The following is a 25,881-nucleotide window of genomic DNA, read 5'->3' as shown; positions in this document are numbered from 1 at the left end:
TGAGGCTGTTTTGTGGTAAGAATGAAGCCTTGAATTGGCTGGAAAACAAATTGGTAAACACAAAGGAAGTACTGCTGAAAATTTGTCCGCAGGGAATCTTGGGCAGTCATATGAAATTTGTTATATCTTGGTGTAGAAAAATTGGAATTGAGTTCTATTTATTTTGTTTGAAATTAGATTCAGAGTACTTTCTACCATGTAAATTTCATTACCTTTCTCAATTTCTATGAATATCTATAATTTTTCAAGGTTGACAGATTTGCCATACCTGATCTGTCTTTTGACTGGATGACCTAGCAACTTCAGGCTGGAATTTGACTAACTTGTGGACTGAATCATACAAATGTGTCTTCTGGAAAATTGTAACCCTTTTACTCTTTTTTCCAATGGTATAAAGTTTATAAATTTTGGATTTAAGAAGCTTGAGATATGATTTTTCAAATAATCTTGCACAAAAATTGGAAAATTCTGTTCTTTTAGAACCGTTTTTATTTTCATTCCCACTTTAAGGTTGGGGTTGGTAAATCATTTTGGGCATGGATTATGAGTGAAATTGAGTTTTAAGTGAAAGGAAATGAAGTCTTAGAAACCTTTAATTTTTTCATGTATTTTGGCTTTGTATTGCTAGCCTTTTTATATAATATGTGACCACAGGACTCGAGAAAGTTTAAGAGGACGAACCAATGTTAAAGTGAAGGGTGGCAATTGATTGGTGAGTGTTCCAAGTACATGAAAATATTTACATGGAATGTCTCCTTGCTTGAATAACATGCTTACTTGGTCAAAATAATTGCTCTTGAATTGATAACCTATGGTGTGAGAACCCTCACTTTAAAATATAATTTCTGTAACATCCCGAATATTAGGAGGTTGGTTATGAGGAAATATTAAAGTGCATTTCTTTGGGTTTCATTTAAAACCTAGTTTTGTTTTAAAAAAAGACTAGAAACCCTAATATTGTAGCCAAAAACCCTAGTTTACTTGTGACTAACCGGTTTTCCTAAATCTCTCACATTTTAATTGAAACCCTAATTTTAAATTACTGGAATTGGAAAATTCCTCACGTTTTCTTAAAAATTTCTTTTATTTGAAAATTATCAATTATTAAAACCATACTATCCAATTATTCCATGATAAGTGTAAATAAACATAGAAAATAAGGTTTTACACTTCGGTTTCAAGATTTGAGCAAAATTAGGGTTTTGCGATTTTTCCGCCGGATGAGTTTCCGGTACTGGCCGAGGAGCAATTTGACGATTAAAAGTGACTTTTAAGTGAGAAATAATATGTGACTTGTAGCAATGATATAAGGTCAGTGAATGGGAAGTAAAAACCCTAGTACGTGAGTTTTTAAGAAAAACGGCGCGAACCGGCGGGTCCCGCGCATTACCGATTGAACGCACCGCTTGACCACCATTTTTCTTATCCAACAAGTTTGTTGACTTTTGTACATAATATCTTCTTATATTGTAGCAGCCTTGACCAAAAATTAGTGGCCAAGAAAGGCAAGAAAGAAAGAGAAAAAAAAAAGGGTGGTGGTGGTGACAGTTGTCACCACCTCATGGCTTCTTAACCAAGACCATTACTAACCATTTAACTCCAACACTTAGCAATTTCTTCTTCATTTCTGCTGGGCTGGCCGAGAACAACAAGGAGAGAAACTCCAAGGGAAAATCTTTCATTTCATCTCCAAATCCAACAAATAAGTGAGGAATCGAGCAAAGTAAACCGATTAAACTTGTTTTCTAGTGACTAGCTAGTGAGTTGTGGAGTGATTCTTGAGGGGGAGAGCTTGTGCTACTCTTGGTGACTTTTATTCAAGGTAAGAGAGTTTATCTCTCCAAGTTTTACTTCTAATCTTGTTATATTAAGCCTAATAACTTGATTTTATGGTGAGATTATGGATGATGAGCATGTTTTAGTAGTTTTCCCCAATTTATTTGATGCACTAGGGCTTATGGAAATTCTGCCCAAATGGTTGTATGATGTTTATATGATGCAATTGAGCTTTCATATGGTGTTGTGGTAGTGATTGGACCAAGAAATTAAGGAAAGATTCACTAGAAACTCAAAATTTCCAAAATCTGGAAAATGGTCTTAACATTCTGTCCGAATTTTTATCTATATGTTAGAGGCTGTTTTGGCCTTAGGTCAAAGAATAAAAGTTGTAGAGAATGGAATTTTATAGGTGCCTACAAAATTTCAGCTCAATCGGAGCAACGTAGAACGTGAAAAGTCCAAAATACCCCTACTGTTTTAAGAATTTCCCAGCAGTCCGTTTCTTCAGTTCAGTCCAGTTTATCACGATTTTTGACCAGGATCCATTCTGATTTAGCTCTGGGGCAAAACATAAAAGTTGCAGTGTTCTGAAGTAGCTTTAAAATGCCTCAAAGAAAACCTGATTCGGACTTGTGTACACTGAGTTATGTCCATTACAGTGTTCTGCGTTTAAACAGCCGGTGAATTGGTTTCTGGTTTAGTAATCTGAGATTTTGACTAAGTTACATTAGGAAATGGACTAAGTGACCTTCATGAATGTTGTAGCTTTGTGTCTTAGCTTCGAAATGGCACAGGCTTCATCTTAATCCGATAAGCGTAGCCTTGGATATGTTATTTCCGCATTGGTACGTCAGATCTGTCTTGTGCCACATTGAATTTCTGCACTTGTACTTGATGCGATTCTTGTTGTTATGATATTGTGAGCCTATGGAACGGCTCTTGGCCTGAATTGTTTTTATGTGTGATGTTGGGATGTTGTTTAAGAAAAATAATGAAGCCTAAATGGCTGGAAATTAGGTAAACACAAAGGGCATGCTGGCCGAATTTACACTCGAGGACTAGGAAACTATACTTGTAACGTGAGTAAGGGTTAAGTGATTATCACTCGAACTAGCGAGGACCTTGATGCTTTGTTATCAAGGGTTATATGTTAGGACTTGGCCGAACTTGTACCCTTGAGAAATGAAATCATGATTGCTCGGAGTATATTTTCCTTGTACTTTCGACTCGCATGGCATTTTCAAGTAAAAAAATGTTACAAAGTTTTACTGTTTAAAAAGCGAGCAACTGTTTCACGACTACTCTCCAAGTGAATTTCAATTTCTTGATCTTTATTGACGAAACGTCTAAGTTTCGAATTCTAGACATGTTTCAAAGTTCTCAAACTGAGTTTATCACAGATTTGGACTCCAAACCCAGAGTATAACCTGAAAGTGACCAGTAAAGGCACTATATCTTGTGGTGAGTGCTTTCAAATACTGAATTGCACTAGATACTTGAACTTGATACGTGACCAATATGAGTACATGTTATATACGTGAATTGACAGGGCAAGAGTGTACTTTATCGCACTTGCTCTTACGTGATATACTTGTTTATTGATTGCAATTGACTTGATATACTTGATGTGCGCACTTCCTGGAATTCCAGAAACCCTGTGGCGAGTTACTCTAGTCGAGCCGGCAAGGGCTTGGTCGATTGGGTAACGAACCCTGGGTCTCTTGTTTTGTCGAGTGGAGTGATACCTCCTCGGCTAATCGGTATACTCGAGTATTACCACCCATGTTTATTGAGGATTTTGGGCCCAGTAGGGGGTGTGAATGGTGGACGGAGAGTCGTGTAAGTGGTGCTCTACTGGATTGGTTCCTTTACTTGAAAGTTGACGGAGTGTCAACTACTACGTGATCAAGCTCCTGATGATGAATGGAAGTTGGCTCCTGAGGGCCATCCGTATCCTTATGCTTTGGAATGATTATTGCTTATTGGATTATTGTTTCTTCTGAAAACTTTTACACTCGCTCATTTTGAGATTTCTACTTGACGTGTTATTGCTCACATTTATGAACTCTTCATGCTCCTTACTTTGCTATATCGAAAACTTGTACATATAAATAATGGTCAATTTGCTATTTGGAACCTCACTGGGCATTTAGCTCATACCACGTTATTTGTTTTCCTTACAGGGGTACGAGCGAGGCGTGAGATATGTAAAGACTAGCGTAGTCTAGTTGTTTGACTTTTGACTTTTGACTTGTACTCGCGCTATTCCTCGAATGGAACATTTTGTATTTGGATTGTATACGTTTTGAACTAGTTTAAGTATATCGAGACTTTGTACCCTGATCTCTATCAATGTAAATTATAAGCTTGAATTGTGGATGTTATTTATGGTCCATGGATGTGTGCACGTGATTTGAGTGAGTGAGTCCTGGCGAGAGCTGGGCAGGCGGTCCGCCAAACCCTTTGGTACGCCACAGGGGGAGGTGGGGTCGTCACAATTTCCCTAAACTACATGCCTTGTCCTAAGATTTAAACCACTTATTATATGCCCTAGCATTGTATTTTACATGTGTTACAACAATTCCCTTGTATTGACCCTCACTTTAAAACACAATTTTTTCTTGGGTACATGCCTTATTCTAAGACTTAGACCACTTATAATATGCCCTTGCATCATATTCCCTATGTGTTATAACATTTCCCATGCATTGCATTTCATTTCCTTTTATTTGAATTAAAATAATTTTTTTGAGTTGGTTTTAAATATTTCACCACTTACATTTTGCCAAGTGGCTTTTATTTGTGGTAGGGACTTTATATGAGAGATTAGAGGTGTTAAATAGGTATTGGTACAGGATCCTAAGAGACTGGTAGTCCTTCTTTATTAAAATACTGGATGATATCCTAACTTCGATGTACCTATTGTAGATTCTAAGGATGATCATCATGTATTTTCCACTGCTTTTCAAACTCTGATGGATAATACATAGGAACCTGTACACACATAATTAAAGGATGAGAATTTGAAATCAAAGTTTTAAAATGAGAATGATCAAAAGAAATTGATGTTCTTCTTTCTGGTATGCTGGTGACTAATGAGTTAGATGACTCAAGGGGCTCATTTGCTTGAGTATGCAAATTTTCATAATCAGTAATCCAACTATTTGGTAATAATTGAATTAATTCTGATTTTGAAATTTGCCTGGGAACATGAGTGCAAGATGCACTATTTTTCTCATCTACCCGAATCAACAGGGCATTTTCACCACCAGGGATTGTAAGATCCAGGGCATGATTCTCGACAAGATAAACCATTTGGTAATGAAGAGTTGCAGCAATTGCATCTGAGACCTGTTCTGCCCCAATAATTTGTACCTGCACTTTAAGAGCATCTAATAGATGTGGATCTGCTAAGGACATGTTAAAATTAGGAAAGAGAGTAACAAAAACTGTTCCTGCATTGATAGTGGTCTCTATTGTTGCTATACAAGCATGCTGGTATTGTTTAAATCTTGTGTCAAGTAGTGCTACACGAACAACTACTGGGGGTCCTTTCTTTCCATGAAATGATAGGGAAATCCTGATTGCTCCAAAGTGTACATGGGTATAACCTTGCTGCTTCCATTGCATAGGAAAATCATTGGGAATGTGCAAAGTTATAAATTGTTCTTTTCTGGTAGCAGGAATTGGGTGTTAGTCAACTTTTGATGCTTGAATATATTCTTTAACTCCTTTCGGATGAGATCTGATTAATGATTTTAACACATGAGTAGGAGAAAAAAACGGCTTTCCAAAAGCATTATACGGATTGATAACAGGAATAGAGGTAGTATTAACCACCTTTGGTTCAATAGAAACTTCATACAAATAATCTAACTTATTACTATGTATTGTTTCTATTTTTAAACCACTAGCAGTAGTAATAGAAGTAGATTTAGAAGAAGAAGCCATAAATTACACATGACTAATACTTAGATGTGAGAACCCGTAAATTCCCTAATAATTTTCTAGGGTTTATTTCCTTTAATGGCATGTTTTCTGCATTTTCTGGTTTAGGAAAATTCTCCTGATGCATTTTATGAGTAATTATAGTTTTTATATGAATTTTCTAGTATTGGAGAGTTTTCGAAAAATTAAGGATAGATAACGGACGTGGGACCCACTAGTGCGATAAGTTCGGAAAAATTCGGCCAATAAGTTTAAGTTTCGGATACTGGTTGAAATTTATCGGGCGTTAAGAGATAAGTAGAGGATGTCATTTGGATTGGTTTGAGGGGGAACAAAGAGATAGAGATTCATTAATTAGGTGACAAGTGTCACCATTTGATTGGATGGACACTATTCACTTTTTGACTTTTTTACCAAGTGATTAAATATCTTAAAATTTCACAAAAATCACCATTTCTTCTCTCTCTCATGGCCGAACCTCTTGCAAGGAAAAGGAAGAAAACTTCTCCAAGTTTCAAGCTTCAAACTAGCTCAATCTTCCATTCCAACCGATTAAACTTAGAATTGTTCCGTAAAATCCCTCTAGTTGGTGCTAGTAAGTGATTTGGTGAAGTTTTTTTGAAGAGCTAAGGTGGTCTACATCTCTCCCTCTCTTGTTTACTTGGTAAGTGGTATATGAACTTCCTCCTACACTTAATGATGTTTAATTTGTGCCTAATGGGAGCTAAAGTGATGGATTATGTGATTTATTTCTTGGTTTGTGATGAATTGGTGAAGTTTTTATTTTTTTGAGGAATTTTCTGGTTTAATATGATCATGGTGTTGTGGTTGTTTATGATGGTTGATAATGAGGGGTAATGACTATGGTAGGTGTGAATGATAGATAATTGCAACCAATTTTGGATTTGGAAGGAAAAGTGAAAGTTAGGGTTCTATCATCCCCAATTTCTGTCCGGTTTTATATCATGTGGTTAGATGCCGAATTAGACTTTACTCAAAACATGAAAGTTGTAGGTATTGATGAGTTTGAAGTGCCTGCAAAATTTCAGGTCATTTGGATGAGTGTAGAGTGAGTTATGCCGTTTTTACTGTAGCTGTTCTGTTTTGATCAGAATGCGAAAACTGTGATAGTAATTGGCCCTTTTGACTGGAATTGGTTTGGATTTTGAAGTTGGTGTCTTCTGATGAAATGTAGCTGGATGTCCTAGCTACCATATGCCTTTGGAATTTCGGCATTTGGACCTATATAGACTGAATTATAGTAATTACAGTTTTGTGTGATTTGCAAACCTGTTTTGGTCATTCTGGTTTAGTATCTGGAGTTTTTGACCTAGTTAAGCTAGGAACTGGATTGAGTGACCTTCTGCATTGTTGTAGCCCTGTTTCATAGCTTCGAAACGGTGGGTCTTACACCCCCATCCGATAATCGTAGTGACATTGACGCCATTACCGCATTAGGAGGTCAAAACTGTTTTTATTGTTGGAACAAATGAGTTACATTTCCTGATTTTCTGGTTTGCTTTAATGCTCATTTATGCATATGAAACCTTATTGGGGTTGTGGTTGGCATGGCTATATGACTCGTTATCGAGTCTCTTTTGGGGCTTGCTTTCATTTCGGTTGTTTCCTAGCTAAGTTTTGTACTTGTACTACTTTGAGCCTAGTGAACGGCTTTTGGGAAATGAGATGACTTTTGTGTGAAATGTTGGGACTGATTTGAGGATATAATGAAGCCTTAATGGCTGGAAAAGTAAGAATTTTAGGGGAGGTGCTGCCCGATTTTTCTAGGCCGTTTGGTTCCTTTAAGTTGGATTTGCCTTTTAGCAGAATGAAAGACTTTTGGGTTGTTTGCGCCTAGGTCTTCATGCTACCTTTTCGTTTCCATGGGAATCGTGTTTTTGCATTCTTGCACTAGTATTTATTTGGCAAGGCGTACGACGTGTAGTCGAGCCTCACATGTGCATTCTGTTTACTCGATTCTGGAAGTAAAACCTTCAATTGGTTTATTTTGATTATTTTAGGGTTTCTTGGCGATTAAGGCCAATCTGAAGTGAAAACTTTTGAAGTTGAGCCGGTGAGTGTACCACTCCCCTCCATTGCTGTTTAACTTGATTTCTGCTCTGCAATCTGTTTATTTGTTCGAGACGAGGGTGTACTTTATCACACTCGTTCTCTTGTCTGTTCATATGCCAATTTTGAGTGCCTATCTGGATCTGCTATTCTGTATCTGTATCTGAATCTGTTATCTGTGTCTGCATCTGTTCGGATTTCTATGACCTATGAGCTCAATCCTGTGGCTAAGTTATTCGAGTCGGGCCGGCAAGGGCCTGGACGATTAGATAACGAACCACGGTAGTCTGTTCGGGGATTTTGGGTATTGAGACCCTTGATTTCGGGTATACTCGAGTATTACCATTTCTGTTCGGTTACGGTGAGCGGGCCCGGAAAAGGGGTGTTTGGTGGACGGAATTCGGTGTAAAGAGGGGTCTACGGACGCGTTGGTTCTATATGCGTTGACGGAGAGTCAACCGGTTTGGATCAAGTACTGCACTGGAAATTTGGCTCCTGAGAGCCACCCGTATCCTTCTGATTTGAATCATTAGTTCCTTTGCTTTACATCTGACATGTGTATCTGATTTGTTAAATGTGAAATGCCATGACTTTATTGCTATCTGTTTGGTACCTCATTGAGCGCAAGCTCACCCCGTTCTGTTCCTTTTGTTTTCCTTACAGGAAAAATAAATACTTTTGGACTGGATTTGATAATCGGTTGCCGACTTGAGCTAGTTGGACATATCTTTTGTATAGCTCATGTATTAAAACCCTAAATGTACTTTTGGTCTGTTTCTCTTTTGGATTTGGCAAACCGTACATGTATCCACTTTTGAATCACTTTGGTATACCCCTTTTGGGAAGTATATGCTAACTTGTGAGATGTAAATATTTGCTTAACGTTTGGTTGGGTTTTGACGTGTCGGTTCCTCTTCATGGCCGACTCCGACTTTGTTTTTTCTTATTTTGTGGATTCGACTGGTTTTCACGCGGTTGTATGACCCGAAAAGTATTAGATCGCGCTAATCTGATCCGTAGTCCTGGCGAGAGCTGGGCAGGCAGTCCGCCAACCCCTTTGGTTCACCTTAGGGGAAAGTGGGGCTGTCACATTAGATCTTTATTAACAACAACTTTCTTTTTGGGTTTTTTAACATCTTCTTGTACACGCTCTTTAGTACAAATAACAGAAATACGATGATATAACAAATCAATTTTAACTTGTCTACTAACAATACTATAAGACCAAGGATGCAAATATTCAGAAAACTCCTTAATGACTTGTTTATATGATTCTATCCTATCTAAGCACTCTTGTTTACTTAGATCACTACACTGATCAAACAACTGGATATCACTATTTATGCAAATAGTATTATGGATATGCTTATACCATGAATTATAATTTCCATAATGATTTTGTACCCATGCCATAAGCTCGTCATGTTGATCTACAATATTCATGCGCATACCCGGATAATAAACATCTTGATTGTGCATAAAACAGAGTAACTGATTGGAAATGATTTCACCAGGGTATGGCTCTGATACCAAATATCAAAGTCCTGATTAGATTCCACATATCTGAGTAATAATTTGCTCTTTGAAGGTATTCCCGAACACAATATGTGACAGCCCCACCTCTTCCTAGGGCGAACCCTAGGGTATCAGCGGACTGCCTGCCCAGCTCTCGCCGGGACTCAGTCGATCAAAGAACTAGCAACTCAAAATAACTGGGAAAATAACTTCAAATTAAATTGTACAATCCTAATAACACATAACTATCAATCAACTTTCCAAACTTAATACGGCAAGCTAAGAGTCACACTTACCATTTCATACTACGAATTACATAACATAAGTCAACCTTAGAAATTCAAGCTTACAAAAGTAAAAGGTAAAGTCATCTTAACAAAAGGTTACCACCGTTCGTGTTCCTCTCGAGTCTTGGAATACACCAAAATATCATCGATAAATACTACAACAAATTGATCCAAGTAGGGTTTAAAGACTCGATGCATTAAATCCATAAATGCAGCAGGGGCATTCGTTAAACCAAAAGGCATCACAGCGAACTCAAAATGACCATATCTGGAATTAAAGGCAGTCTTCGGTATATCCTCTTGCCTAATTCGTAACTGGTAGTAGCCTTGCCTCAAGTCTAACTTAGAGAAAACTATTGCCCCTTGTAGTTGGTCAAACAATTCATCAATGTGTGGTAAGGGACATTTATTTTTCACCGTAACATCATTTAGGCCACGATAGTCAATGCACAGTCTTAAACTACCATCATTTTTCATAACAAATAACACTGGCGCCCCCCACGGTGACTCACTTTCTCGAATAAACCCTCATTCTAACAGATCTTGTAACTGCAGTTTCAACTCTTTAAGTTCGGCGGGGGCCATTCGGTATGGCGTTTTTGCAATGGGAGCAGTTCCAGGTACTAAATCGATCTTAAATTCTATTTCCCTTTCTGATGGCATTGATTTCAACTCATCGGGAAAGATATCAGGAAATTCATTCACTACTACAACATCCTCCAGTTTCACTTTATCTCCAGGAGTATTAATTAAGAAGGCTAAGTAGCCTTGCGCCCCCTTACTTAACAACTTTCTGGCTCGGATTCCCGAAACAAGTGCAGACAAGGCTAACCTACCTCTCACGTCCAACCATAAAGTTGCCTCTCCGGGTATTGAGGATTCTACCACCTTTGTTTTACAGTTCAATTGGGCGTTATAACGGGCCAGCAAATCCATGCCTATAATTACATCGTACCCCTTAAGGTCTAAACTTATCAAGTCACCCACTAACTTCCGTTCTCCTACCCAAATCTCACAATTTTTATAGACCATATTGGTAATTAGGCTTTGATTCCCAGTCGGTGTTTTCACTTCTAAATCATACGGCAACTTAACAGGATTCGCAGCAATACCACACATAAAGGCAGGATTCACAAAAGAATGGGTTGCCCCAGGGTCAATCAAAAGTTTAGCTAAGCGGTGGAATATAGGGATCGTACCTTCCACTACTTCCGAGGAATCCGGAACTCGCCGGTGGTCCAAAGCAAAAACCCTAGCAGAGGTTTTGGGTCGACTTGCACTGGCGGTAGGTTGCTTAGGGTTTGACTTTTCCGACTGGGTACCCCCGTTCCCGTCACGATTCTTAACAGGGCAAGTGGCAATCTGGTGTTCAGAACTTCCACAAACAAGGCACTTTTTCAACTTTTTCCAGCAATTGTCTTCGGTATGATTTGGCTTACCACAATATCCACAGCTTACACGTGTGGTGGGTGCGGGAACTCCTAGGGAGACAGTTTTCTGTTGTCCCTGTCCCCTTCTACCTTGAGCTCCTCTAGATGAAGCTCCACCTCTTGGTGTCCCCGCAATTCGGGCTCCACTCGTACCCTTTCCAAACTTCGGAGGTGGCACATTCTGATCACTTCGGCCAGGAGTACTGGTAGATGCACCACGCTTCTTAGCCTGAAAGGTCCGAACTTGAGATCGGGCCTGCTCCACACGTTGAGCCTTTTCAAGCGCATCCTTAAAGGTGTCAATTTGAGCGGCAGCTAAATCCTTTTGGATTTCTACATTCAAACCTTGTATAAACCGCCTTATACGCTTTTGCTCACTTACCACCAATTCTGGGGCAAACTTGGAAAGTTGGGTGAACTGCGTTTCATACTCTGCCACACTTGAAGTGCCTTGGCGCAGTTTAATGAACTCATCCTCCCTTTTCTCCTGAATTAAGGGTGGAAGGAATTTCTCATTGAATTCCCTCGTGAAGTTTAACCAGGTACGTGGGGTTTGCTCCCTTTCCCACTTGGCCCTCACTACGTTCCACCAGGAACGGGCCGCGCCTTCCAGCTGGAAAACAGCGAAGGTAACTTGCCTCTCTTCAGAGTAATGCAACGCAGCGAATATATCCTCCATTCGCTCGAACCAATTCTCGGCAACTTCAGGTTCATGTCTTCCAAGAAATTTTGGAGGAGCAAACTTTTGAAACCGCTCCAGGGCCCTATCCTCGCCTACTTCGGGGTCCCTTTGTTGGTTACCAAGTACTTGACCCTGCTGGTCAACCAAATGGGCCAACAAATCAGTCATTCGATTAATAGCTGTTGCTACTTGGTCCCCTCTATCACCTCGGGGTCCCTGGTTTTGATTTGCCACCGAACCTTGTTCCTCCCCTTGATCCTGGACTTGCCTGGGTTCTCGTCCACGGCCCCGAGTACGTCTTTGTCTAGTCTCCATTATTACTCAGTGGCCTAGTGCCCAAGTACGATAACTAACCGGGTAAGCAATATGTTATATGATAGATGCTCATATGAAAAGTCAAGTAAGAAATAAAAATCGAAATCACGACAAGCAAGTGAAATGCACTGTAGTTAAAATTAATGACGAAATAAAGTCAAAGGTCAAAAGTCAATAGTCAACAGTCAATAGTCAAAGATCAAGATCAACAGTCAAAATATTATACATTAAAATACTCATAGCAGTCATTTACAAGCTAACGAAACCAAAATAGCAAGTACGAGTCCCAAAAGTACAGATATAGTCATATCAAGCAAAACCTAACACGAGTAGTCAAAAGGGGCTATACAACCACCAGGTCACCACATCCCCTAACCTGTCTATGTACAATGTCAAAATCATCCCCTATCCTAGCCTAATGGTGAAGACCTAGTCAACGGCGGGACTAGCTGACCCCCCAGCCTCAGTAGGTTCATCTCCTGAACCAATATCCATATAAGAAGCCTCAACGCTTGCTTCTCCTAGAAGGTCGTCACAGACATTCAGGATGGACTCTGCCCTAGTCCTCACCTTCATTGTCCTAGTTACCATGCGTTCCTGAGTTTCCTCCAACTGTGCGCAAAGGTCGTCAATCCTCTCTTGGCCCTCAACATTATCATACTCGAGCTCTTTAATCTGCTCGGCTTGCATCTTATTGGCTTCCTTTAGTTGCTTCACTTCGGCTTCAAGCCTAGCATTATCCCTGTCGCGCCCCACTTTTTGAAAGTGAATGAATGTGTGTGATGATGTGAGATGTGAAGTGTGGTGTGAATGTGTGCAAAATTAAAAGTAAAAGGCCATGGGACTTTGGAAAGCGACGATTTGGCCAAATGAAATTTAAAAAGGGTTTTTTTTTTTTTAAAATATGAAAAACGGAGTCGCCACTTGGTATAGATTTGGGGTGTACCAAGTCACCCAAAAAGTGTTTTTAAAGACAAAGTAGTAAAACCCTTTTTAAAACGACTCCTAGTCCACGTAAGCCAAAAAAAAAGGTTCGGGGGTCACGTTTGACAAAGGGGAAGGCAAGGATAGAATCCAAGGCACCCCTTTGACCTAACCAAGGCTAGTTGCGCGACTTAACCTTACCTTTCCTAATTTTCTACCCAATATATGTTCGCACGTTGGATATGACTATATGAATGCAAAACGGAAGGAAAAATGCAATCCTAAATTCTACGATGTCTCTTGTGAGGCTTTTGGTCCCAAACCACATGAATTGTGGCGGCCAACAAAGGAAAACCTCATAGAGGTCGATTAATGCAAATGAGATTCAAGCGTGCAAGTGTGAAAGTGTATGAAAGATGCAAGAAATGCAAGTGCAAGTGTGCGAAATTGTATAAAGGTGCTTGTGTGAAATTGTAAAACAAATTCAAGTGTTTTCGTGTGCAAGTGTATGAAAATAGAATAATAAATATATAAGGTAAAGTGGAATTTCATTTGTGAAGTGAAAATAAGCAAGTGATAGGTAAAATGTAGTAAAAGTATGGTTTGAGAAATGTGAAGAAATGTGGTTAAGAGAGTATGTAGGTGATAAAAATGAAAGTATGACCCTAGAGGAATGCAACAAGTCGGGTACGGGGGTGGACTCCTAACTTTTCGACTTGATTTTCCCTTTGATTAGAAGGCAAAACTAGCGTGCTAAGGCTATCGAGTAGCCACACTCGCTCGTTTCCCTTATCAGAAGGGGACACTCAAGCAAAATGAACCCTATAACTAGCATGAAATGCAAAAATCCTAAAATGGAGGGAAAACGGGTTCGAGGATCATGCCAAATGATAAAACTAAGGAAAATGCGTGATATGTGGTGAACAAGCAAATGATATGCTAATGAGGGGAAATCCCTAAGGGTCTAGCGTTGGACTAGCCCATTCTATGAATTCCGACTAGCGTTGGACTAGCGGAAACGTACATTCATCCATTCCATTCATTCATGGCTATGAAAGCAAGTAGACATGCCAAAACACTCGTAAACACATAGCACATAGCATTTAGCATGCTCGACTAGATGCAAGAGCCTAGTAAAGCAATTAAACATGTAGCAACAAAAACAAGCAACCAAGGGGAAGGGGAAGTGGACCAGATGCTCTCCGAGCCCTATCTATTACAAGCCATGAGGTGTACACATACCCCATAAAAACATAAAGGGGGAAGGGTGAATGGACCAGATGCTCTCCGAGCCCTATCTATTACAAGCCAAGAGGTGTACACATACCCCATAAAACTTAAATAAAAGTAAAAGCAAGTAAATGCACGCAAGGAGGTAAGGAAAGCGGAGTAGGCATGCATGTTCACATAACACGTAGGAGCACGTAGGGTCAAATGAAATGCAAATGAAGGATAGAGTGTACCTCCCTTGAAGCGACGCCCTAACGTAGTGAAATTACTAACTTACCCTCCAAAATAATAAAAAGGTCAAGGTACCACTTAAATTATCAAATAATCACATGAAACAAAAATTAAATATGAAAAATGAAAGTTAAACACTAAATTGAGTCAATTAAAGTATTTACATAGACAAACCAACTATGTACAAAGCGATTAATGCAAGTGGGACTTAATTAGAAGGACATGAAAATTTCTAAGAGAGAGAGTAAAATAAAATACCAAAATTGATGACTTAAGATGAGACCCATAAAAATCAAGTACAAAAATGTGTTTAGAACACAAATCCAAGCTAAAAAATTCTATTAAAACTTATTGAACCTCAAAATGCATCCTAAAACTCACTAAACGTCTTACCCAAAATCATGTCAAAGCAAACCCAAAGCAATTAAGATTCTAGAATGACAAAAGTGATTAAATTATTCAACTAATTGGACCATAACAAGGCAAGGGGGAACTTAGGGGGTTAAAGTGCAAGTGTTTTAGGACCTAATTGTAAGAATATGGAAAGTAATTGGGCCATAATGCATTAGATGGAAACCAAGAGGTTGGAGTGCGATTTTTGAAAATCATTTTCATGCAAAAGCCATGCAATCACGTAGAAGAAACTTTCTCTGCAACAAATTTCATTTCCAGCCGTGGCTTCTTTCTTTCCACTTAATTAGTTCAAAACAATCACCATTTCAATACTTCAAACAACTAGTGCAACACAATCATTAAGCACACACCTTATTTCCCCTTAAGAACCCCTTCTTTTTAACACCAAAGCCATGCAAATCAGATTTTTTTAACAAAACATCTAACAACCCAACCAACTTCAGCAGCCCGGACCATCTTCAATTAAAAACATCTAACATTCTAGATAACAAAAATGAAAGCTGAAACCGTAGATTATGAAAGAAAAAACTTCAGCAGCCCAAGCAATCCACGAAAGAAAAACACATTTCTGCAACACCTTGCCCTTTAAGCTTTCCGCAGCCAACACAAAATCCGAATACCCTTTTGTTTTTCAAACTCCAATTACAAACCCAAACACACACAGCTTTAAATTAGACAGCAGCCACATCACTATCACCATCCAAACAGGCAGAAAACTTAAAAGATCTCATGCAAATTTCTGGAAAGAATATGCAAACGTTGGACAAACAAAACTGCCGCAACTTTTCCTCAAAATGCAGATTCCTATGAAAACTTTCGTGCCAAAATGATTTTAAGTTTCAGCTTTCGTGCAAAATGATTTTAAGTTTCAGCACTTCGCATGGCAGATTCATATCAAGCTCATCATGCATACAAGGGAATGGTAAAACCAGAAAATTTTCATGCAAATTTGAGATGGCAAACTAAAAATCCAGCAACAAGAGAAATTTCAGCAGCCAAGCTATTCCTATGCAATTTTCACCCGCAAGCTGCTGCAACTTCATGAGCTCATAGTGCAACTTTCCCAGCCCAACATCAAGAATCCAAACAACGAAATGCACCATTTTCTAACACCCAAACAAGTAGCAAAATGCAGCAAAGAAAGTTGCAAAGACATATGTTCCAATCAGCCAAAGAATCGAATGAAACCTTCTCCATTTCTGGTTGCTAAACTCAAGTCAAAAGCAAACATTCATCCTTATTTCCACAGCATCCAACATCGAACAGATTTTCACTAGTAAAAACCAAAGCTAACAAACCCATCAATCAATACGCAATCTGACCCAAACGAAAATGGTATATTCAGTAAACATGCATCATGAGAAAACCATTAAATGCAGAACGGTGGAAAACCAGACAGCAAAGGAAAGACCGCGGCAAAGAAACATCAAACAGATCTTGTTCTTCGTGTAAAAACATGTTAAACCAAACCAGGGAGGGAGATATGGCTACCTAAGAAGATGATTACGGGTTCCGTTGAGAGTGGAAATGTCAGGAAGCGCTGCTGATTCCAGAAATAAAGCCGCGGACGTCGCCGCTACAGAAATTCGCGCTGATGAAGCTGTCACTTTGGCTCTTGATTTAGCGGTCTTCCTGTGATCTTTTCCCAGAGATTTGTGAACGAGATTTCCTCTATGACCTCCCAAGAGTGTGCAGAAATCAAAAGGTCCTTCAGAAAGCTTGAATCAAAACGGGAATCTGGTCCTAAAGTAGGCCAGTTCACCAGCCAGGCCGAACTTTTGCAGAAGGGATTCCTGCAATTTTCCTTCCGTCATTGCCCGAAGCTTTTTCTTCTTGTCCTGCAGCTCACGGCCTCCCCTCCTCTTCCGTTTTCTATCTGCCCAGAAAGTCACTTTCTTGGTGAAGCTCTCTCGGCGACAATGGTGGCGGCCTATTTCCAATTTTCATCCGTCTCTCACACTCCTTCTCACCCTTCCTTAGCCGACAGCCTCTATCAACTTTCAACCCTCCTCAGCCTTTCTACCGTAACCCCTTTCTATCTTCCCCCATTTTTCTTTTCATCAGCTCTCTCCCCTTCTCTGTTTTCTTCTCCAGCCGTCCGTCCTCCCCAGATTTTTCCGAAACCCCTCTCCTATCCTCCCTTGGTTGCGGCTGCCAATCCCCTCTATCTATTTATATGGGCATCTCCAATCCCTAAAACCGAGTCCTTTCTCCAGTAATTGCAGCCAAGGAGCCGTCCCAGATTTCTTTTGCAAGCTGCGTAAGTCCGCAGCTTTCATGCTGCGGCAACAATTTTCCTTTTTTTTTTTTTTTTTTTTTAGCTAATTAAAACAGAAATTAATAACAATAAAAATGATATAAATGATAATAACAAAAATTTATAATAACAGAAATTAATATTGAACAGCAAATTACAACTTCCATTTTTCATCCATTTTCTTTTTTTTCCTTTTTTTTTCTTTTTTTCCTTTTCTTTACTTAAATAACAATAAAATGCAATCAAAAACACAAATGCTTGTAACCTGAAATAATAATATATATTTTTCTCTTTTCTTTGAAAAACAATTAAAATGTATCAAAAAGTAAATAATGCCTATTACGCTAAAAACTTTTTCTTCAAATTTCAAACCTTTTACTTTTTTCAAAAATAGGCCAGTATGCATTAAACCATTTTTCCCTTTTCTTTTTCCCCCTTTTTTTGTTTATTTTCACTTTCCTCTTTTTCTCTAAAAAAAGCTACGCTAAAACTTATAAATTAAAAAAACTAAAGAAGGGAATAAAAATAAAATAAAACCTAAAAAAACTAGACAAACGAAAAAGAACTAAAATGCAAACCGTCTAAACAAAAATCAACCAATTATCACTAAAACCAAACATACAAAAATTAATTCAAAAATTTGGTGTCTTCAATCCCTGGCAAGCTCCTTACGCTCTTTTACCACCGCCAATACCACTTCATTAGCGTAGCCATAAATATGACGGCACTCGCAACGCCTATAGCGGTTTGACGGGCTCCAATAAACTCTAGATCCTCCAGGCCGGATTTGATACTTAATCACGGGAAGGGCTCCTTGGGGCTTCTCACCAACAGGACTATTACTATGGCTGCTAGGTCCGTCCATCCTACATAAAAGTGTAGATAAACTTTAGTACTTTTAAGGGAATTAATAAAATAGAATCCTTAAGTCGGAAATTTCTAATTCGCCCAGGCTAATTCAAACCTAGGCTCTGATACCAACTGTGACAGCCCCACCTCTCCCTAGGGCGAACCCTAGGGTATCAGCGGACTGCCTGCCCAGCTCTCGCCGGGACTCAGTCGATCAAAGAACTAGCAACTCAAAATAACTGGGAAAATAACTTCAAATTAAATTGTACAATCCTAATAACACATAACTATCAATCAACTTTCCAAACTTAATACGGCAAGCTAAGAGTCACACTTACCATTTCATACTACGAATTACATAACATAAGTCAACCTTAGAAATTCAAGCTTACAAAAGTAAAAGGTAAAGTCATCTTAACAAAAGGTTACAAGTTCAAGCAAACAAAGCTAAGAAAGCCCTCGACCGTTAGTCCATCCCCGATCTGTTAAGGAAAACAAAGGGAGTGGGGTGAGCTAAAGCTCAGTGAGGTTCCAAGTAAAACAAGTAAACACACAGCCAGTTTAAGGCATAGAATAATCAAGTAAATACCGTATGATATAATAACAATTAATCACAATTCAATTCAAGGATACGGGTGGCTTTCAAAAGCCAAAATCCCCTTGAGCTTGATCATAAATGTCTCCATTGACACTCCGTCAACACTTGTATACACAGAATATTAAGTCCGTAGAACACCACTTTCACCTGACTCCGTCCACCAATCAACCCCCCACCGGGCCCGCACTTCATAACAGTAGTTAGGTAATACTCGAGTATACCGGTTTCAGTGAACAGTAAACAGTCCTCAAGGTTTATCGATTTTCTCGACCAAGCCCTAGCTGGCTCGATACGGCCGACTCACCTGTGAGGTTGGGTACCCAAACAGTAGTAGTAGTTGATGGGATATCACCCAAACAACTCAAGAACAATCACATATAGAGGATTCACATTTCACAATAGCAGTATAAAGAGCCTCAATGGAAAGTAAGGGAGGACAAGTGCGATAAAGTACACACTCGCCTCCAATTTTATCAAATCAGTGTTTGGCTCAAACAGTCGTAAATCAAGTATTCAAATATTTCACATAAGCAGGTAGCAGGTAGTGGAACACTCACCTGTCAATCAAAAGAAGCAATCGATGTCAAACGTCTTAGTTACGGTCACCTTCGTTTCCCAAACCTAGGGCAACGAGCGAAATCGTTAACAATTAGATTCATGCCCCACTAGGTTAGGCTTAATAAGAGACCAAGTGAGTAGTCTAAGCTACTTAATCCGTCATGCAAACAAGGTCCAAACCATGGTAAAAGTTCATGAGAAAACAAGTTTAGTAGGTGCATGAAAGTTTGGCAAAAGAAAAGTTCCAATTATGCTTAAGGATTTCTTCTCGGGTTGCACAGCCATGCCCTGGCAGTCTTAGGAAAATGGTCATAAATCACAGTAGAAAAGTCAAAATTAGGTGCCGTCAGTGGCGTTGGAAACTAGACTCGAAGGGCTTTCCAACGGTACTAAGCTCACACCGTGGTTCGTCTCCTATCAACAACAGTAATTCAGACAAGGTGGCTGTTTTTCCAACCCTGGATCAACATTAATCCTATACCAAACTACTCTAGTTCTAGGGCTAACTTCATTAGTTTTGATTCAAATTCACCCAATTCACTCCTCAAGTGATCATATATAAGGATTCAAGTCACTTAGAATCAATGGAGTTTACAATATAACATACAACATGATTTAAGGTAGCCATAATGATCCCATAACTACAAGAGTCCTAAAACAGTCTACTAATGGTTCAAAATCACCACTTTACTTGCTTCAACTCCATTCCAACTTGCTCATAGGCTTAACCAATAGTTAACCTAGTTTATTAGGCTTGATAAGGACAAAATTTAACAACAAGATTGAGGGAAAATCCCTCCTACAAGAACCGCCCAGCCTAGACAAAGCAACCAGCCCACACTTTTCAACATTTGTTCAATCTTCATCCTTACATGTTTTCTACTCAATCATCATATCAAGTGGTAGTTCAAGCTCAAAAGAGGTTTAAAACATAATAATACCTCATAAACAAACATGAATAAGAATCAAACATTTCATCAAACACTTGGTATACATACTAAGAAACCTAGCTACTACTTGTTTACTTCAAGAAACTAACTCAACATCTCAACCAAACAACTTGTATCTTTGCTATTAACACTTTCAAGTGCATGTTCTATCATCAAAAACCAAGATTTAAAGAACATGTACCTCTCTTGTGGTGAGCTTGAACCACCAAAATCAATCCACCAAAATAAGTCCTCAAGCTTGGATCAAGCACTTGGAGTTGTAGGAACTCTCTCACTAATTCAGATTTTTCTCTCTTGATTGTTGTTCTTGGTTTGCTAGGGTAAGAAAACAAGATTATGTAGCTCACTCTTTCTCTCTCTCTTGAACCAGAAATTCGGCCAGCACTCCAGAAAAAAAGAAGGCTTTGGCTAGTTTATATAGTCTTCTAATCTTGGTTCCAATAAGATACTTGGCTAAAGTTTTGCCACATGTCCACTTACTTGTCCAATTCTTTCTTAATCTTTGACTAATGGTGTCTTAACCTTTCCAAATGCACCAATCATTCTTTAACACCTCTAACTAATCTTTCCAAACGCACCAATAATATTTTAACACCTCTAACTAACCTTTCCAAGTGCACCAATCATATTTTAACACCTATAATCCTACATGTAAGATTTCTACCACTAATATAAAGACACTTGATAAAATGTAAGTGGTGTATAATTAAAATCAACTCAAAAAAAATGCTTTACTACAAGTAAAAGGAATAAAGTGTAATGCATGAAAATTATTGTAACACCTAGAAAAGCTAATGTAATGGCATATAATATGTGATTTAAATCCTAGAATAAGGCAATTAATTTGGGAAATTTGTACTTTAAAAATGAGGATTCTCACACAATAGCCTCTCTCCTTTGGGCTTTCAAGAGTTCAAGGGACTTTTATCACAAAAACAAGTTAGGACAAAGCTATGAAAATCTAAGCAATACACAGCTATAAGGATCTCTTGGCCAACCTTGGTGAATTTTAAAACTTAGAATGCCATGGAGGATATAAACAAACAAGTCTTTATAAAATTTTGATCAAACTTCGATGATCCTTCCATATGGAGAGTATCATCTATTTATACATGATAATCTGTAAGGCCCAAAGACAACCTAAGAGGGGGTTAAATTAGGTTGATTAAAAAACTTTAATTGAGTTTATGCACTTTTTTCTTTAATAAAAATTTACCTTCTTTTCTAGCAGTGATCAACCAAGTAAATTTAAAGGAGAGAACAATGTTGATCAGAAATAAGAGAGTATATAAGCAATGAGAATTTTATTAAACAAAAAGAATAAGATAGAGTATCAAACCGATTGTCTACCAAGCTTTCCTTAAACTTGAACACCAATCACAATGATGAGCACCTTCTCTTTGAAGAACAAAATCAACTCAATGTACAATGGAGGGATCACTTCCTCCTTGCCCCAAGCCTCACTTAGTCAAGCTAGGAAGTTTTACTATCACTCAGATAACCCTCAACAAAGCTACACTATTGAAAATTTCAAACACAAGAGAAGTGCTTACAAGAAATTCACACCACTTGGAGAACAAATCTAGCTTAGGAGACTATTTTCTTGCTAAAATATTTCTTCAGATCTTATAAACAAAGTGAGCAAAAGTACCTCACTGGTTCAGAAACGTTTGTATTTAAAGGGTACCAAAAATTGGCTTCAATAATGTTTCCAACGGATAGTAGGCAGATGAAGAGTCAGCTAGCCGTTGGGCCCGTCGGACGTCCGACAGATTAATCATCATCCGATCCCATCGTCCGAAAATCAGCCAAGTTGTCGTTCGGACGTCCTACGTCCGACAGATTAATCATCATCCGATCCCATCGTCCGAAAATCAGCCAAGTTGTCGTTCGGACGTCCTATGGGATATTATCGTCCGACAGCATCAGCGTCCGATCGTCAACAGAGAGTCATCAACACTTTGTGGAATTTTTAGGACGTCCGATGAGATTGATGTGCGTCCGAAGCCTACGTCCGATCCTTTTGGACGTCCGATGCTTTCTTACAAGCGTCCGACAGAGTTTCCTTCTTGATGTTCTTCATCCTTTTGGACGTCCGACAGATTCCTTTTCGACGTCCGGTATGAGTACCCTGTTTTTGCTTCTTCTTTTAGTTGATTTTCTATCCTTGATTCATTTATACCTGATTCTCTAAAAATCAAAACTTTTATGTTTGGAGAGAATTAGATAAGCATTTCAAAGTGCTTTTGTGATCATCAAAATCAAGAATAACACAATCTTTGCCTTTGGGAACAAATGGCCTTTCAGAAAAGTAAAACACACTTGACTCTTGGCCTTTGAGAACAAATGACCTTTCGTAAAAGCAAACAATAAACTTGGCCTTTGAGAACAAACGGCCTTTCGTAAAAGCAAACAACAAACTTGGCTTTTGAGAACAAACGGCCTTTCGTAAAAGCAAACAACAAACTTGGCTTTTATTATGGGGACCTATCCATGTCAACATCATTCCATGCCCACTTATAATCATCATCTAGAGTATCTGACGGGGTAGTAGTTGGATCAGTAATATTGTACATCTCAGTGTAATCTTCATGTGCTACCTTGTTTCTTCTTTTATTTTCCATGCTTTTCAGTTCTGATTTGTTCTTGAAAATATAAGAAGAGATCGATGAGGTAGCCATGGAGCTTTGTGATGTATCATATGGATCTTGGGAATCTTGCATCACAGTGTCATTCATTTTGTCCTGATATTCTTTTTTAGCTCTTTTTACTCTGGTCCAATGAGGATGACTGGAATGATAATTCCATGAAACATAGTGACCGGGCCAAATTTCAGGAGGAATGCATTTGTTTTCTTGAAAGATATACCTCCGTGCTGCCTCATATTCATCATTAAGGTCTAAAATAGTATGATTCATTTCTTTATAAATGACTGTACTTGGACAAGATTGAAATTGGTTGTTTATCAAGCTGCAGGGTCTATGAAAATGAAAAATAACATATTTAGACTGAGTTGAGAATAATCCAAACCAATATGTTAATGGTCGAAACCATTGTAAAAAGGTTTGAAGATTTGGATTTAAGGACTGATTAAAGAATGGTGATTGAAATTCCATCAAGATATGATATTGATGGCAAAGACAACTGAAATACCATAACAGTGGTTTGGGAAAATCATCATGTCTTGCAATGAAGATCTGACAGAATGGATATTCAAGATTAGTACCAAAAGGACTTAAAATTGATCCTCCATATGAACTAAAAATTACTGGCTCATATTGATTTCGGATTCTTTCAATTTCTTCATTTTCCCATGGATAAAGAATTTGATGAACATCTAGGGGTTCTGAAGAAATAGGTGTAAACATTAAGCAGGGGAAAACTTGGATAGATAAGGCTTGTTAAGGTAAGGGTTCTTTTCTTGAAAAGAAATCAGCAACAATATTCTTTTTTCCCTTGATATTCTTAACATCAAAAGAATATTGGGAAAATCATGCTGACCATCTAAGCAAGTTTTTGTTTGAAATGCAGCATCTTAGGAAATGATCCCATATCCATTTCAACCAAAAAATGATGAGATATAAGAAAGAAAGAGAATTTCTTTATACCATTTTTGACTGCAAGAATTTCTTTGAAAGTGGAATGATAATATTGTTCAGAAATTTTGAACCTTCCACTGGCAAAACCACAACAATGCTTTATTCCCTGTTCATCTTCTTCAAGAAGTACTGCTCCCCAAAATTTATCACTGGCATCAATTTACAAAATTCTTTTTCCATCAGATGGGATATGTAGGGTAGGAAGATTTTGAAGTTCTTTCTTCAGAGTTTGGATTGCTCGAGTCTGTGAAGAACCCCAAAAAGGAGGTTTCTTTTTGAGCATTTTAGTCAGAGGACTAATATGCTTTGAAACTTTAGGAATAAATTCTCGGACATAATTGACAATTCCAAAAAATTACTGAACTTGTGTTTTTGACAGATTTTCTTCTGGAAAATCCTTGACAGATTGTCCAACATGTTGTTCAGCTGTACATTGTCCCTTAGCAATTTTCATGCCAAGGAAAGAAATTTCTTGTTGTGCCAAGAACATTTTCTTTTCAGAAAGTATTATCCCATATTGCTTAACAATATTATGAAAATCTTTAAGTAATGTGAGATGTTTTTCAAAAGTATCGCTGAAAAGAAGTATGTTATTAATATAGATTAATGCAGAATGCAAGATAGGCTAGAAAATCTTTATCATTGCTTTTTGGAAAAGAGAAGGTGTTGTCTTTAATCCAAAGGGCATGACCTTCCATTGAAAATGATGATTAGGAATACAAAAATCAGTTTTAAGCCTATCTTCAGGATGAATTCCCAATTGCCAGAATCCAAATTTCAAATCAAATTTGGAAAACCATTTTGCTTTGGATATCTGGGTAAAATGTGTAAATCTATTGGGAATTGGAAATTTATCATCAAGTAGGAAAATATTGAGAGGTTGGTAATTAATTACCAATCTCATTTTCCCTCTTACCTGCTCAGATTTTTTATTCACATAGAATGCTTGACATGCCCATTGAGAATGTGAAGTCTCAATAAGTCCAAACTTCAAGAGTTCTTGACATTCCTGTTCTGCAAACTTGGTGTCATCAGGATTCATTCCTGAATGGCTAGCTTTTGTGGGATTAATATCCTCATTCTTTTTGAAGAGAAGTCGGATATAAAAATTAGGGTTTTCCCACAAGGGATGATCACATTTTTGTAAAAACTCTTGATGATTTGATGAGCATGATTCTTGAATAATCTGAGTCTGAATTTGCTGGAGTTGATCTTTATGAAAACTTTCTTCTTGTATCAAATACAGTTTAGGGATATCAATAAAAGGTTTGAAAAACTTTTTTGATTTTATCCCTTGACCTGTAATAAGATATTTATTTTGTTTATAAAGATCAAATCCCAATAACAAATCTTTACTAGTGAAATTTGCTCCTAGAAATCTTGAAGTAACAAAACAATCTGGCAAAAGTTTAAGAGTAATGGGATGTTTTGTAATAAACTTAGTTTCAAAAATATTCCCATCAGCTCCTCGAAACTTGTTGACTTCTAAAATCTAGTATGAGTCCAGTAAGATATCTTTCCTCATAATGGATGTATGAGCTCCTGTATAAAAAAAAAACAATAAGAGGAATAGGTTTAGAATATTTATCCAGTAAAATATGAATGAGGGTTTGTGGATAAACTTCCTTATCATTCTCTTCCTTATTGGTTAAAGCAACAGGGCGAAGGCTTAAGATTGCTTCTGGGACCTGTAAAGCCAACAAAGTAGAATCAGTTGGTTCTTCTTGTTCAGAGAATTCAAATTCTATGTCAGAGATTTGAAAATGTAATTCATTTTGAATTTCAGAAATTAATTTTACTCCCTTCTGATTTTGCGGACAATTCTTTGCAAAATGTCCTGGCTTTCCACAAATAAAGCATTTGTTTCCTTTGGCTCCTCTGAATTTTTTAGACTTACGTCTAAAATATCTCCATTTTTTCTGAAGGGTTGTCTTGGATAGTTCTTATAAGATTTACTGAAGCTTTTGAATCTTTTGAACTTTCTAAACCCTTTTCTTCTTCGAGAGGGAGCACAAGCTTGACATTTTCCCTTAGTAATCAATTCTGGTTTCTTGCAGGCTTGATCCAAACAAACATCTCCTTTAAGATATTCTCAAATAACTTTCCTCTTGTGACAAAGATCATCAAGAGATAGGAAAACTGCTTGTTTGATTTGTCCAATAGTGAGATTTAATATAGATCCATTCTTGTTATGGATATACATCTACACCATCTGCAAGTGGCTTTGGAAGTGAACTGATAAATG

At 38.1% G+C, this 25,881-nt stretch overlaps 1 protein-coding gene across 1 annotated transcript; it reads right to left on the bottom strand.

Annotated features, from left to right (window-relative positions):
* Nucleotides 1–10,127: 10,127 nt before the first annotated feature.
* On the bottom strand, nucleotides 10,128–12,026 carry LOC113735756 (uncharacterized). Its single transcript, XM_027262747.2, has 2 exons — nucleotides 11,664–12,026; nucleotides 10,128–11,516 (listed from the first exon to the last, which is right to left on the bottom strand). Exons 1-2 carry the CDS (start codon nucleotides 12,024–12,026, stop codon nucleotides 10,128–10,130), a joined length of 1,752 nt encoding a protein of 583 aa, XP_027118548.2.
* Nucleotides 12,027–25,881: the final 13,855 nt, after the last annotated feature.

This window comes from Coffea arabica, chromosome 3c (assembly GCF_036785885.1).
Source record: "Coffea arabica cultivar ET-39 chromosome 3c, Coffea Arabica ET-39 HiFi, whole genome shotgun sequence".
NCBI classification, from domain to species: domain Eukaryota; kingdom Viridiplantae; phylum Streptophyta; class Magnoliopsida; order Gentianales; family Rubiaceae; genus Coffea; species Coffea arabica.
Note: the sequence above shows the minus strand (reverse complement) of the source record. Positions and strands in the feature narration are given on the sequence as shown.

Excerpts from the sequence above, each read along its gene's own strand:
- LOC113735756 (XM_027262747.2), bottom strand. The coding sequence starts at position 12,026 with ATGGAGACTAGACAAAGACGTACTCGGGGCCGTGGACGAGAACCCAGG. Across the intron at positions 11,517-11,663 it reads ATTACTCTGAAGAGAGGCAA|GAGAAAAGGGAGGATGAGTT; the intron begins GTTACCTTCGCT and ends CCCTTAATTCAG.